Source organism: Odocoileus virginianus, chromosome 4 (assembly GCF_023699985.2).
Source record: "Odocoileus virginianus isolate 20LAN1187 ecotype Illinois chromosome 4, Ovbor_1.2, whole genome shotgun sequence".
NCBI lineage: Eukaryota > Metazoa > Chordata > Mammalia > Artiodactyla > Cervidae > Odocoileus > Odocoileus virginianus.
This window is the reverse complement of record NC_069677.1, coordinates 52,821,819-52,837,771: the sequence shown is the minus strand read 5'-3', so window position 1 is coordinate 52,837,771 and position 15,953 is coordinate 52,821,819. Positions and strand designations below refer to the sequence as shown.

At 38.1% G+C, this 15,953-nt stretch overlaps 1 protein-coding gene across 2 annotated transcripts in view; it reads left to right on the top strand.

Moving 5' to 3' along the window:
- ARHGEF26 (Rho guanine nucleotide exchange factor 26) overlaps positions 1-15,953 on the top strand; it is a 136,600-nt gene that overhangs the window by 28,085 nt on the left and 92,562 nt on the right. For both annotated transcript variants that reach the window (XM_020879458.2, XM_070466560.1), the window contains exons 5-6: positions 322-378; positions 3,626-3,786. In XM_020879458.2, coding sequence (XP_020735117.1) covers positions 322-378; positions 3,626-3,786 — 218 coding nt within the window. The remainder of the gene's footprint in view (positions 1-321; positions 379-3,625; positions 3,787-15,953) is intronic.

Genomic DNA, 15,953 nt, shown 5'->3' with positions numbered 1-15,953 from the left:
TGTCAGGGACTTCTTCACTTATGAATTAGGAGATTAATTTTGTAAGTATTTTAGGAATAGCCAGAACTAAGACCAGAACAAATTAACTCAAACCCATTGGGTAGTGTTGTAGACACTTTTCATTCCTTGAATGTTGTACTATGCTAATTTATTAATGTGATTAAATGTCATCTGGGGAATATGAGACTCAAAATTAATATGTACTGAATTCAGCATTTTGCAGTTAATTCATATTTGAAGGGCATAGAATTATGCCTTACATAATAAAGAAGTTGTTTATGAAACTAAATGAGCTCAACTTTATTTTGCTTTTTACTCTAGGTGAAAAGAAATGGATTATCTCAGACAGTTAGCCAGGAGGAAAGAAAGCGACAAGAGGTATTTTTTTTTTTTTTTGAATTTTAATTAATTTATTTGGCTGTGTTGGATCTTAGTTGCAGCTTGTAGAATCTAGTTCCCTGACTAGGAACTGAACCCGGGTCCCCTGCATTGGGAGCACAGAGTCTTACTGAACCCCCAGGGAAGTTCCAAAAGATATATTTTCTATCAAGCAGATTCTTTAGGGTTCTCGGGGTGCCTGTTTTGTTGAGCATTTTCCTTTGACAGCGTATTTATTTTCTTTTTATTTTTTTTACAAAAACATTATGTGATTATTGTCAAATAAAATTACATGTAAATTCCCAGAAAAGAAAATTTAAAATATCCAATGTCATTTTAATTTAACAAAGCATCTAGTCCCTGGGGGCTCAGACTGTAAAGAATCTGCCTGCAATGCAGGAGACCCAGGTTCATTCCCTGGGTCAGGAAGATCCCCTGGAGAAGGGAATGGCTACCCACTCCAGTATTCTTTCCTGGAGAGTCCCATGAACAGAGGACCCTGCAGTCCATGGAATTGCAAAGAGTTGGACATGACTGAGCAATTAAGCAAACAAAAACTAAAAATAAAATGTCATTTTCACTTAACAAAGCACCTAGTCCAGGTATAATATTTACACTGGAAGAAGTGTGTTTAAAAATGGAAAAGACACTAATTAGATTCTGGAACTGAAAAAGGATGATAGTGGAAAAACTCTGAACCCTCTTTGCAAGATTTCTAGAAATCTAAAATTATACCAAAACACAAGTTTGCTTAATAAAAGATAGAACAGATAGCAATAGTTTCATAACTTGAAATTTAGTAAATGCAGCTTAAGAAAATTGCTCATTTTAATAATATTTTGAAGTTCTCAAAGCACTTTCCTTCTATCTTATGCATATAAGTTTGGAGATAAATAAGCTTGGGCATATGCATGCATATAAATAGATTCCATAGAGGACATGAAGTACCCCTTTCTTATTTCATTGGCTTGCAATAACACAAAAATATAAGGGTGAATTATAGGACTATTTAAAAAAAATCAGAATAGTGTATAACATTGGTGTATACATCACAGATAATTTAAAAAATTATTACATTTATAATTTTTCTAATTTTGATAAAGAAAATGTGACTTTCAATAAAATAGAAGTCTTACATTCTCCTCCTTTCATTCCTTTCCTCTCCTCCCTAGAGATAACTATAATTATGGATCAATGTGTATCCATCTGTTCATGTATTACATCTATTTATGTACATATGTTTGTGTGTGCCTGTTAAGATGTAGATAGATGATATGATTCTGAATGTGTGTTTTGGTTGACTGCTTTTTACATTTAACATTGTTTTTGAGATTTATCCATGTAAAGACATATTAAGCTAGGTCATTTATTCAAACCACTATATAGTACTCCATTGCATAAATACTTCTAAAGAAAGTATGTTCTCCTATTGATGGGCAGTAGGTGGTACTTTTTTTTTTTTTTAACTCTTAACATTGTGGCATAAACAGCTCAAGAGCTTCTCCAGGGTCCTGATCCCATTAGAATATTTCTTCTCTTTTAAATCTACTCCATTTCCCTTACATTTTGAGAATATTTATTCATATTTGTGATATAAAAATTTAATGATATCTGCAAATCTACTTACGATTTATTTCTGTTCTTATACAGATATTTAACAGGTCTAATGTGATTTTCCTTTAAGTAGCTGATGTTTCTATTGCAGGATGTTTTAAGTTATTACATTAAACGTATTATGTTAAACTACCATGTACTCATCTTTTCCTGTGATCTATTCTGTATAGTTTATCATATCATTTTGTTTGAATCTTCACATTTTGGATTTGATTACAAAAGCCTCTACTTTGAAAGGTTTTTAATCATTCCAAGGCACCATATCCATCAACAACCCGAAATCCATTATTTTTGGTCAGGAAGAGTGAACTTTCTTTAGTCTGTATTATATTTCCTGGGGATAATTCTATTAATTGAATAGAATCACACAAGATACAAGTTAAATGAAACTCTTATTAACATCCTTGTCTTTACATCTAATGACGTAATCATTAGATGATGGTTATATCACTTAAAGTCCCTGGAACACAACCAAGGCTAGATCAGCACGTTGAAGTAAGACTTACCTAAATGATTATGGATGCTAAGAATAGAGGTGAACAATGAGCTTAGCACCACTGACCTGATTTACCGAGTATCACAGAGTATGGCCCACCTACCAGCTTCTAGCTGCCTGTGCCTGCCTGCTCCCGCCTGACCTCAGCTGGAGCACTGGTTCTTATAAGGAGACTCTGCTGGGTCCCTCTGGGCCAGGCGCTAAGGGGATGAACCCTGGAGGCCACGGTGATGATGGCTCTGTTATTAGGGACGATCTCCAGGAAGGATGGGAATCTCAAGCCGCAAGGATGTTCACCACGCCTCCCTGACGAATTCTCTCTGCCTGGCCGTTCTACGAGAATCTGATGTTGTTAAGGCTGGAGATGAATTCCTTACACAGGGCGCTGGTATCTCTCTCCACGTACATGGGCTGGCTTTTCGTTGTTAATGAAGGCTTATCAGGTGAGCCACCTCTGTGTGCCTGACACCAAGAGTTTCTGCTGAGGGTCCTTCACTCCTTCTTGAGACAGTGAGGAGAGCAGAAAGAGTGGCTTACTGGACAGAATTACTTTCGATTGTATGAGTTTATATAAAAGAATTCCTGTGGCTGATAAGAACCTTTTGAGGGTAGGTCCAGTCATGCTCCTTAATACACCCAGAATATTTGCTCATATTAACTACAAATTAGTTGAATTAAAACACAGGGAGAGAAAGGACCCACAGGGGAGGGAAGAAATGGATTTGTGAGAAATTGTCTCTGAATCCCAGGGGAGGTCCATAAATCTTCACTGTCCCAGAACAGCATGCTTTGAAATCAGGGCTGGAGGAGATGACCCCAAAGGTTAATGAATGTCACCCTGAGGTTTTACGACCTGCCCTAGCTTCCTCCGGGAGATTCTGCCCTCTGGCAAAACGTGACCTCAGGATGCCAAATGCTTTTATTTTTTCCTATTTACACTCTAGGCAGTGACTCTGCTTCTCAAAATTTGGGTATATGTGCCTTATATAAAGACAGTAGTTTGGTAATGTACTTTTTTTTTAATACTTACAGTTTTGCATTTTTAAATGCTGTTATTCTTACAGCAGAATTATGAGAGCTCAATTTAATTCTTTAATTGAAAGAATTAATAACTCATTTCTTCTTCCTCCTTATCAGGCTATTTTTGAAGTCATATCCTCTGAACACTCATATTTACTCAGTTTGGAGATCTTGATACGAATGTTTAAAAATTCTAAAGCGCTGAGTGATACGATGACGAAGACCGAGAGTCACCATCTTTTCTCCAATATTACAGATGTCTGTGAGGCCAGCAAAAAGTAAGTTCGCTTTCATTGGCCTTTAGATGTTCCTTACTAGGAGAAGGCAATGGCAGCCCACTCCAGTACTCTTGCCAGAGAATCCCATGGACGGAGGAGCCTGGTAGGCTGCAGGCCGTGGGGTCTCTAAGAGTCAGACACGACTGAGCGACCTCACTTTCACTTTTCACTTTCATGCATTGGAGAAGGAAATGGCAACCCACTCCAGTGTTCTTGCCTGGAGAGTCCCAGGGATGGGGGAGCCTGGTGGGCTGCCGTCTACGGGGTCGCACAGTCGGACACGACTGAAGTGACTTACCAGCAGCAGCAGCATCCCTTACTAACAAACACCTGGGTTCTCTAAACAGGAGAGGTGTGGGGCCTCTCATTTGTTCAATTGGCTTTTATCTTTGTCCCTTGAAGTAAATTTTAAGGTCTGTTTCAAGTCGCTGATGTGTAAATGGATGCTAAGTGTATAGTGAATTGACACAGCAGACGTTTGTATCTGAGGTCTCCGGATTCCTTGTTTTTCTCCCTACTTCCCCTTTATCCCTTTTATTTTTCCTCTTTAATTATGCCAGTAATATAACAACATTTAGTTGGAAAAGAAAAAAAGTAACTCATGATCATAACATTTAAATACAAAAATTATTTGTTTACATTTTCACACTCTTGCTTTTTAAGATATGTCTATATTATTTTTAAAGTGAGGTCTTGGTGTCCATAATGATTTCTGTAGGTTTTCCCTGTTTCACTTTCCATAAGCACTGTTAGGAGAACTTTCATTATTATTATATTTTTACTGTACCTCAGTACAGTGAGGGAAGTCTTCTGTCCTGAGGGAACTACGTAGCCTGTACTGGAGCCTTGAGCAGCAGTGTACTAAATTGAACTGTGCAAAGTTGCTATTTTGGGTGGTCAAAATGGTTCAAATATTGGCAGTTTTTATAGTTGAGTCAAAGGTGGGTTTATCATTCAACTTGTGAAGCTTATGCTTCAAGGCTGCTGACTTTGCAAGGGCATCTTTTGCTATAGTGCCTGATTTCTTCTTAGAGGGCCTCCGAATTGTATAGGCTTCAGGGCCCACAAAGACTGGACCTGTCTCGGGGTGAACACCCTTTGTGAATCTGGACGTTGTTCATTTGTCACTTTAGGGCACAGCCAGGTAGGCAGTGATGGTAATGCGAATGTATTCCTGGCTCCATCTCTGTGCGGGTATAATAGATTTTCCTTTTGAACTACAGGGTTGAACTTCCTGTGATGAACAGGCTGGTGTGTGAGTTTGGGCTACTGTAGAGATGGGATTTGTGGTCAGATCAGTGAGTGCTCCTAGTATTTTATGCTAGTTACACAACTTCTGAAGCCAGATTCTGCCACAGGAAAAGATCTTGGCAATCTTGTATCTGACATGGATACTTAAAAATTCATGTTCAGAGGACCTGTTGAACCTTAGAGAAGAGAGGCCTGTGGTATGCAGGTGGTGACATGCACTGCAGCTTGAAAAGTCCTCTTTTAGAACCTGAGTCGTTGCTTGTGTTCAGCCCATTGCTTTTTGGGGGGCACCATTCTTGCCCATTTTGTTAAGAGAAATGAAAAATCTTCCTCCTCTTAGTGAAGAGAGCAAAACAAGAGCCTTAGATGGTGTGTCCTGGTTCGACAGGTGTTCAGATTTCAAAATTAGTCTCTTTCATTTTAACTTGTACTTTGGTTTAACTATGATGATGAATCTCTATATCAGTTATATTGCTACACAGAATTATTACTGTTTTGATAACTATAGCATGTAAGTTACGATTTTGATTAGAATTTATTTTCTGAAAACCATGGTGCACGTTTTTACTCCTCTTCGGAACTGTTCTTTGAATTGCGTGGCCATGAGCCTGCTTCTCACAACCTGTCAATGGTTCTTGAGAAAGCTGCTGGTCAATTCTGATGGATGAGTAACAGCAGTTCTTGAACAGAGGATGTTTTGGGTCCTAGAGTCTTTGGGCCTCGAGAGCACTGCTCGTGTATCCGAGCATGATTCAGAAAGAGCCTGGGCCCTTGCAGGTAGTAGGTTAGGCTTGAGAATGTCTCTAAACCTCTGCAACTTAGCTATAAAATGGAGACTAAAAAAATACATAATTGGTTAACCCTGAAATAAGTCATTTCATTTCAATTATAGATGAACATTTTATTATTGTAATTTCCCTGACAAAATTTAAATCTCTTACGATTTTAATCTAAATGTTTTCATTTTGATAGTAACTTATAATAGGCTATTCTGGATGTTTTTTGTCTATTTTTCATTTTTAATACAAAAACATCTCAACCTCCATTAAATGATAGAAAAAGAAACATCTTTATTCTTTACATTTTTTGTTCTATTTTTATTTGAAATGCAGTGTTTTTGTTTGGAGAGATGCTTACCTATGTAATTTAATATCTTGTTATATTTCAACTAAGAATGATTAGCTTCTACGTGGTAATCCTATGTCTGTATCATAATAACTTACATTACAAAAGTTTAAGTTTGAAACACTCATTTGAGATAGAGCATTTTTTTTTTTTTTTTTTTTAATCTGGCTGTGCTGAGTCACTGGTGGGTAAGACAGTAAAGCATATGCCTGCAATGTGGGAGACCTAGGTTTGATCCCTGGGTCGGGAAGATTCCCTGCACAAGGAAATGGCAACCCACTCCAGTACTCTTGCTTGGAAAATTCCATGGACAGAGGAGCCTGGTAGGCTACAGTCCATGGGATTGCAGGGAGTCGGACACGACTGAGCAGTTTCACTTGTGCTGAGTCTTAGTTGTGGCGTACAGGGTCTTTAGTTGCAGCATGTGAACTCTTGTTCCCTGACCAGGGATTGAACCTGGGCTCCCTGCATTGGGAATGCAGAATTGTAGCCACTGGATCCACCAGGGAAGTCTTAAATATGGCCTTTTTAAGACTCAAAGTGCTCGGAAGATTTACAAAACCTATTTCATCATCATGTAATGCCTGCTTGTTGAATTTCTAGCATTTGGGCTCCAAGAGTTACTCTCATTGTGCGACCGTGAAAGAGTTTCCAGTCTTAAGAAATCGTAAAATTTTCATTTTTTTCCTTGGATAAACAAATGAACAGTGTCTAAACTGATTAGACTGTTGTTATTATTAAGTGTGGCATAATCAAGACTGTCTTCATTGCTTTACTTTTACCTGATGAAAAATTGTAGCTCTAGGTGATGGGATATTTAGTGGAGGCTAAGATCATTGCATGCTCAGCATTTGACTCCATAGTGTGATGTCTGGTCCTCCTCATAACTGCTTGGGTTCTTCACTGTTTGCTAGTAAGTGTCACCAAGAAGCCCTTCTGTGTAAGATGACGTTACATGAATACAGACAAGGACAAGATCATTCTGATTCTGGGTGTGTACATTTGTCAGTGGATATTCCTCCTGAATTTTCTATATAAAGAATTGTTCATTTCCGTCAATACATGTGGAGCCTCTTATTCTGCCAGATGCCTGGGTTCTCGAGCATTTCGGCTAGTAACCATCTGCCCTGTGGCTCTTGGTCCTCACTGGTCAGTAGAGCTTCCCTAGTGTGTGTGCAGAGGCATCCTAGAGTAGGGTGCTTCCCCCAGATGGGGGAAGCTGAAGGTTGTGGACCTAGAGCCCCTGGTGAGAATCAGAGGAGAGGAGGAGACAAGATGGTGAAGGTTTTTGTGTTCCTGCTGAGGATTTTTTTCTGTTTGCTGAAGGCTGGGTGGGCACAATGAGCAATTAAGTTGGGAAGTGAACTGGTGACCTGGGAGATGATAGTGGTACACTGTTTACATTGGAGAGGAGGTGAAGATGGTGAAAAATTTGGGGCCTTTGCAAAACATAGCCAGAGATGATGGGAATCTGATAGCTGTCCTAAGAGGAAGGACTTGAGGGATATTTAGAATTTACAATCCCGAGAACTTGGTGAGAAAGAGGAAGAGCTTTGTTTGCCTCCCAGTTTCTGCCTCTTTGACCTTGAATGATGGTTTTATTAGCCAGGGTGTAAGAAAAGCAGGTTGGGGCTTATTGAGGGAGATAAGGGGATTCAATTTGGGGTAAGCTCAAAATAACTGTGAAGGATGAGTGGAAGATGTCTAGCTGAAAGGAGAAAAAGATTAGAAATCCAGGAAAATCTTGACACAACATGTAGATTTGAGTTGTGTACGTTCTTGGCGCTGTGGGTTTAAATGAGATACTAGAGCTTGTAGCATTGGTTTTGAATTGGTGGTGCTCATTGTGTTTGCCTCCTTGGGGCATTCAGAATGTATTTTTGCTTGCTCCAGTGACCTTGGGACTGTGCTGGCATTAGTAGATGGAGGCCGAAAGTGCCAGACATGTTAGTAGGACTGCCCCCAGACAAGCATGAATTGTCCCACCCAAATACTTGTTGTGTCCCCTTTGAGAAACATGGATAGAGAAAAAGAAAACCATGGTCTGAATTTCGGCCCAGAAATAGTGAAGGAACCTGGAGGGTGGGGCAGAATTGAAGCAGATAGGGCAAGAAGCACTGCATGGACCTTTCTCAAGCCCCTTGACTATGGAGAACTTGCCCTTCTCTTTAATGCCTACCTGTCACCCCTGTATCTGCCATAGGCCAGGCAGCTGTTTGCTTTGTAACCTTCTTTTTTCTTTTTTATTTTTTTGTAACCTTCTTTAAAGGCATACATGGGGATGCAGTTGGAACCCCACTGGTCTTATATATTTGACCCCTCCTACAAAGAGTGTGGCTTTTTTCTTTGTCTTGGGATGATTAGAGCTAAATCCTGTCCCAGTATGTCCTTGGTCAGTGCTAAGGCAGAGTCTTTGACCTCCCAGCTGTGGACCTACTTCCTTCTACCTGTGACTGTGGCCATTTCCCTCTGACTTAGATGCATGAAATCTCCCTGGATTCATGGTCTCTCTGTCTTTTGAGGCCCATAGATGTACTAAAACCCTAAACATCCCATGAAAAAATGTAGTACTAGATAACTTTTGTTTAGAAATGAATACTTAATTCATTATTAAACATCACATGTAGTATATACTTTGTCTGTTTGTGTACATCCTTATCCTCTGGAGGGGGAAATGGCAGCCCTCTCCAATATTCTGGCCTGGAGAATTCCGTGGACAGAAATTCTGGCAGGCTCAGTCCATGGGATTGCAGAGTTGGACACGACTAAGCAACTTAACACTTTGAACTTTTTTGATTTTTTTGGGGGGAGGGGTTCTGCTTTCACATATCTGTTCATTTAGAATAATTTATAGATAGATGCCATATTAATAGAGACCAAGTATGATTAATTTACATGAATTTGGGGCAGAATATGATCTTAATTCCACTTGTTTTTAAGTTTAAGCTCTGTTGATGGTGAAAGACTGATACTATCAGAAAAGGAAATTGCCTTTTGTGTAAGACTAAATTATTAACCCCACTGCTATGGGGTTAAGGTCTAAATAAGGTCTTCTGTATTAAAACATTTTCTGCAAAATGAAGACTAGATAAAACTCTCTTTGATTTTTTATAACACAATATGTTTTCAATCTTAATTCTGAGTTTTCATTCTAAATGTCTAGGTTATGCTGACAATTTTTCATTTGCATTTTTCAATAATCATGTATACTATTATTTGTAACTTATAAAAATATGCTGCTAAAGAACTTTGAGACATGCTTGTTTTTCTTGTTCTCATTACAAAGTTAAAACATTGATATTTCTTTGGGAAGTAATTGAAAGTTAAAACTATGCTGTCTTCAATTTCTGCCGAGTAAAATAAAAATATCCATCAACGTGCTTTTGTGTCCTGAGGAACTGAATTTGTTCCCAACATATAATGAGCAGCTAATGCCAGATTCTCCAGTTTCTGCTTTGTGTGGAGAAGTAAATTACAGTAATAGTAAACAGACAAAATGGGAGTCACCCAGAACTTGCTTCTCCAGAAGATTCTTTTCTCTAATTTTAATCAGATTCTATTAAAATTAAAATATCATGGAACCCTGGATACTGTTAAATGCATGTTTCAATATTATTTTATAAAATGACTATATTATACAGAAAATGTTTACCCGAGTAACAGCACAATGTATCTATTTCGTGCAGTGTTTTCTCTATTTGGTAATTAAAATTGTCAACTTGAAGGCATGGATAATAAACTGACAAAAGTTTTGTAGTATTAATACTAGCATTTCGTCTTTCCTGACTAGTTCATAAAGCGAAATTTTAGAAGAAAAACATTAAATTTAACTTGGCCAGAGAGTATGGGATTCCTTACGTTGTAGAACCTGTTTTGCCCTGAAGTAATGGCTGTTGCCATTGTTTTTCATTAGCAAATGTTCTTTGCTTCCACAATATCCAGTATAAGTTTACCAACTTTATCTGGTACCAACTTTACAAAGCTTTTTGGTAACTAAGGCAATTGCCCGATTTCACAGACGTAACAGAAAAACTGTTCTTTCTAAAACCAAACGTCTTTAGCTGACACTTGAGACAGTGACACTCAGAAGTTAGTTTGATGATGCTTTTTCTCTAGTCTGAGATGAAACAACAAAGAAATTAATTTGAAATTCACCTCAAGATCTCTTCAATAATGTGGGTATTTTAGTCCACGTTATTCAGCTTTTACTAATAACCAGTGTCTGAAGTAATAAATAGTCATTATTTAAGTATCATTTCAAGTAGAGGCATAAAGACAACAAATATTTTTGTATTTTTAAAATTTAATTGTTTTTTGCATGGTGAACGGCATGTAGGATCTTAGTTCTTCAAACAGGAATCGAGCCCCCCTGCAGTGGACACATGGAGTTTTAACTGGCAGGGAGCCCCCAAATATTTTATTAATAGATCCAGTCCTTTTAGTTAAGACTGAAGAAAGGCAGGGAGGGTATCTAAAATCTTTGTAAAAGTTAATGGGAGGCAGATGACTGAGTAGCCATGTGGTCTAACATTTATTCCCTTCTGATATCCCATTAAAAATGATGGGATAATCAATGCACAAAAGCTTTTAAAAAATTAAATAAAATGAAGAAAGAGATATCAGCAATGAGTGATATTTTGAAACCTTAAAAAAAGCATAAAGACTCTCTGTGATTACTTCAGATAATCTGAGAAAGTTTAAATTGGTAGTGAAGAAAGCCAAGAAGGAACCAGATTTAAACCCAGCACCTCTAGAAGGTGCAGGAATTAATGGATTTGGAGTAAAGGTGTGTCTATAAACAGAAGTTTGGTCACAGCCTATTTGAGCAGTAGTCAGAGCCCAGATGCGCTTTTTGGCTCCACGCCACTGGAGGATACCTCGCTTCAATCCAGCAGTGGGGCAAAATAAATGAACACTGGACCAAGGGATTCTGAAGACCCAACCGCAGGTGAGGAAGTGGCCAGTGGACAGGAAACAAGGATGTACTGATTGTTGACACCTGAAGGCTTCTGCCCTAACGCTCCTTTTGGAACCCTGGCAATCAGGCACATGTGTTACCTTCACCCTATTCTTGTCAAATGGTGACTGGCATTAATTCAAGTTAAGTAACATTTTCTAATTTTCAACTAGAATGTTTATATTCAGATGTGTTATTAAGCTTTGTAGGTGTGCACAAATAAATCCTCCATCTTTAAAGTATATATCCATTTTGGGACTTCACTGGCAGTCCAGCAATTAAGACTCCTGGCTTCCACTTCAGGGGGTGTGGGTTCAATCCCTGGGGAACTAAGATCCCACATGTCGGGGAACTAAGATTTTACATGTCTCATGGCACAGCCAAAATGTAAAAAAAATAAATAAAAATCTATATATATGTATATATATATATAGACATTTCAGTAATATGTTAGGCAAGTACTTTTTAACTCTAAATCTTAAGTGTTTCGTGATGTCTAGTGGTTATAATAGTATATCTAACCTCCTTGGGTTGGTATAGAATTAAGTGAGATAATACGTATAGAGGGCTTAGTTTCACACTTCATAAGCTCTCAAATAGCAGTGATTTTGTTGATATTGTCATTTTGATCATCTGATCTGGTAATGTGAAATATCTCTAGATTTTGTATGTATTGACTGTGGGATATACTGTACGTCCTCTGTGTATTAGCCTCTGATGGCGTTGGTCTAGGATTAGGTTAAAGAACAGGCCTAGTTTTGTAAACTCTTAGGCAATGGTGTGCATGTTTGTGATTCAAGACGGTTGTGGCGAGCTTTGCAACATGTAGTGATCATCTTTATTTTGACATTGAATGATTTCAAAATAAATGGATTCTTCCCTAATCATAAAGTGTATTAATCATGACTTAGGATTAAAAACTGAGCTATTTGCTTCTTCCCAGGCTGGTGTGTGCTTGTGTGTAGTACATTCCTTGGACCAGGGCTTCAAAACAGGCCCTGACATGCTCCAGCTGCCAACCAGGCTGTTCTTATTTTTTGCAGGCATTTGGGCCATTATGTGCTTTTTTGCTTTTTGCATTGCTTTTGCAAGCTCCAAGAGTCTGTGGATTCTGAGTTGTCACATGGAGATTTAAACTTGGCTGACGATCCTGGTTGGGACAGACGAAAGTGTTACCAAGCTTAGTCACTAGCAGTTATCAATCTTAAACCAGGGTAGAACTTCATGGAAAAAGAAACAATGGCTGGATTTTAGTTGCTGTATTTCATCTGCACTGCATTTGCAACTGTGGATTTTGAACCATTACATGGATTTTTGACTTTGCCAGTTGTAAGTTAAACAAGCCCAGGACCACACAGTTTTTCCGGCTGATGGAAAAGATTTTAATGTAAACTTTGTGATTTAGCCAAGTTAAATCTAGCACTTGATTTAAGAGCAAGGAAGATGGTTGATGAATTATGTTTCAAAAGCAAGCTCCTTCAAGCTTTCTGATTGCTTGTTTTTTGTGGGATCTTGCCTCTAATTGCTGTGCATTACTCTTCAGCCTCTGGGCATCAATTTTGTGTTTTTCCAACAATTCTTGTTTTATCTGATTTAATCCTTTAGAGTGTCCTGTGATGCATCATCATTTCCCTTTTGCAGGTGAGGAGACTGAGACCCCAATTAATTTTATGAAAATTTAAGATCATTTACTTAAATGAAATTGAAACTCGTAGTGAGTTTTTTCTTTCTTCAGAATGTATTCTCCTAGACCACATTTGCAAAATTACACATATTCTAAGTATGTTTAAGGTTTCAGCCCGAAGAACTAAATTTCACTTTAGGCTTCTGCTAAGGATTACTCATCTGGAAAAATGTTAGGATTTGCTCTTTTTGATATATATATCCCATGAAGCTAGTCGTGGAGAGTGATGAGACTCATTTTCGATTTGAATGTCTTTGACCCCTTAGAATGTGGAGACCTTAAAAGCAAAGAGCATGTAGTTATCTGACACAGCTCCGAGGCATGTCATAGACGTCATCGGCTTGTCATTTCCCTGTGGATTGTGTTCTAAGTGAGGGATATTTTCCAGGGTCTTTATCATAAGCTGTCTCTGAATGTGTCTCCATGGTTGAAATGTTGCAGTCTTCTCTAGAAATAAGCTAGTTGGTTACAGACAGTGCCCTCCATAGTTGCTATCTCATCAGATGCCCTAACATTCAACACTACTGTAAAATTAAAAAGACATCCAAGTTGCTTATAGTAAACTCCAAGGAAGAAAAGAAAATGCTTATTTGGGAAATGCTGTCTGAATTCAGATTATAATCTACTTCTTTGAAAAACTAATGTTTCCAAAATAAACTTTCGTAAAAAATGAGTTTGCAAGTCTTTCTTAGGACTTAAATGAAAGAATCCTTTATCCCTTAGTTAGTTATGTAAATACAGAGAAACCCCACGGTAAAATGTTTTAACTTTTGAAAATGTCAACTTTGTGTAAAAGCTGTGAAAATATGGTTTTATTAAAAAAAATTCTGAAATCACTTTCCATATGCTAGGAATACAGGTGAACACAGTTTAAAATATTAATTCAGTATATTATTACCATACTGAGTCTAACTTTTTAAGGATGTGGATTAAATCACAATCAAGCCTTGTGATTTTAGATTTTGCAAGTATGTTTGTAGAAAAATACTGAGGAAAATGTGTGTCATGAATGGCATTTGTTAAAGAATTTACCCTATACTTTATCTATAAAGTGTTTTCTTTGGATTTTAAATAGGTTTCAGGAAATGATTTGAACTTGGAAAAAAATTTGGTGGAAAGGTTCCATAGAAATGTCAAGATTGGTTAAGATTGACCTTGTCACTTGTGGGGGATTCAAACAAAAGTCCCTTTGTAGCAAGAAAACTGTCTGTATATTGGGAGTTCATTGGAATTTCTTTTCTAGCAGAGAAGTGATACGAACAACCAGAACAGGGTACAATAGTAGTGTTTGTTTATCTGCTGAAGTTCTCCCGCCGTGTAACTCCTACTTTTCTTCTATCGTGTGTCTATTTGATGCCTGACACTTAGTTATATAGATACTTAGGTATGTATTTGTGTGTGCATGCCGATATCTTTGAAAAGTCTGCTGGGAATAAGATGTTTTCCAGGACGTCTTTGAAAGTCATTCACAACAAGTTGCAATTTTCCTTGCATCTGTACAGTTCAAAAGAGATCAGAAATGATTAAACCGTGAAATTGTTCTCTTGGATTTCACTAAGTGGCGTTAAGTTAAAAATCTTTAGGAGGAAGGTTTTTTAAAAACCTATATGATTTATCTACTGTATGTTTAAACTTTGGAGCATCTGAATCACTTGAGAATTCATGTTAAATACAGGTTAAGAATTTACCTTGCTTGTGTTTTTGCTGTCCCAGGAGCTCACTTGTGTTAAAGTCATTTCTGTAACCTTGAAATATAGATCAATGGAACAGAATAGAAAGCCCAGAGATAAATCCACGAACCTATGGACACCTTATCTTCGACAAAGGAGGCAAGGATATACAATGGAAAAAAGACAACCTCTTTAACAAGTGGTGCTGGGAAAACTGGTCAACCACCTGTAAAAGAATGAAACTAGAACACTTTCTAACACCATACACAAAAATAAACTCAAAATGGATTAAAGATCTAAATGTAAGACCAGAAACTATAAAACTCCTAGAGGAGAACATAGGCAAAACACTCTCCGACATAAATCACAGCAGGATCCTCTATGACCCACATCCCAGAATTTTAGAAACAAAAGCAAAAATAAACAACAAAGGAAACTATAAGCAAGGTGAAAAGACAGCCCTCAGATTGGGAGGAAATAACAGCAAATGAAGCAACAGTCAAAGGATTAATCTCAAAAATATACAAGCAACTCCTCCAGCTCAACTCCAGAAAAATAAATGACCCAATCAAAAAATGGGCCAAAGAACTCAACAGACATTTCTCCAAGGAAGACATACAGATGGCTAACAAACACATGAAAAGATGCTCAACATCACTCATTATCAGAGAAATGCAAATCAAAACCACAATGAGGTACCATTATACGCCAGTCAGGATGGCTGCTATCCAAAAGTCTACAAGCAATAAATGCTGGAGAGGGTGTGGAGAAAAGGGAACCCTCTTACACTGTTGGTGGGAATGCAAATTAGTACAGCCACTATGGAAAACAGTGTGGAGATTTCTTAAAAAGCTGGAAATAGATCTGCCATATGACCCAGCAATCCCACTTCTGGGCATACACACCGAGAAAACCAGATCTGAAAGAGACACGTGCACCCCAATGTTCATCGCAGCACTGTTTATAATAGCCAGGACATGGAAGCAACCTAGATGCCCGTCCGCAGATGAATGGATGAGGAAGCTGTGGTACATATACACCATGGAATATTACTTAGCCATTAAAAAGAATTCATTTGAATCAGTTCTAATGAGATGGGTGAAACTGGAGCCCATTTTACAGAGTGAAGTAAGCCAGAAAGATAAAGACCATTACAGTATACTAACACATATATATGGAATTTAGAAAGATGGTAACGATAACCCTATATGCAAAACAGAAAAAAGAGACTCAGATGTATAGAACAGACTTGTGGATTCTGGGAGAAGGCGAGGGTGGGATGTTTCAAGAGAACAGCATCGAAACATGTATATTATCTAGGGTGAAACAGATCACCAGCCCAGGTTGGATGCATGAGACAAGTGCTCGGGCCTGGTGCACTGGGAAGACCCAGAGGGATCGGGTGGAGAGGGAGGTGGGAGGGGGGACCGGGATGGGGAATACATGTAAATCCATGGCTAATTCATTTCAATGTATGACA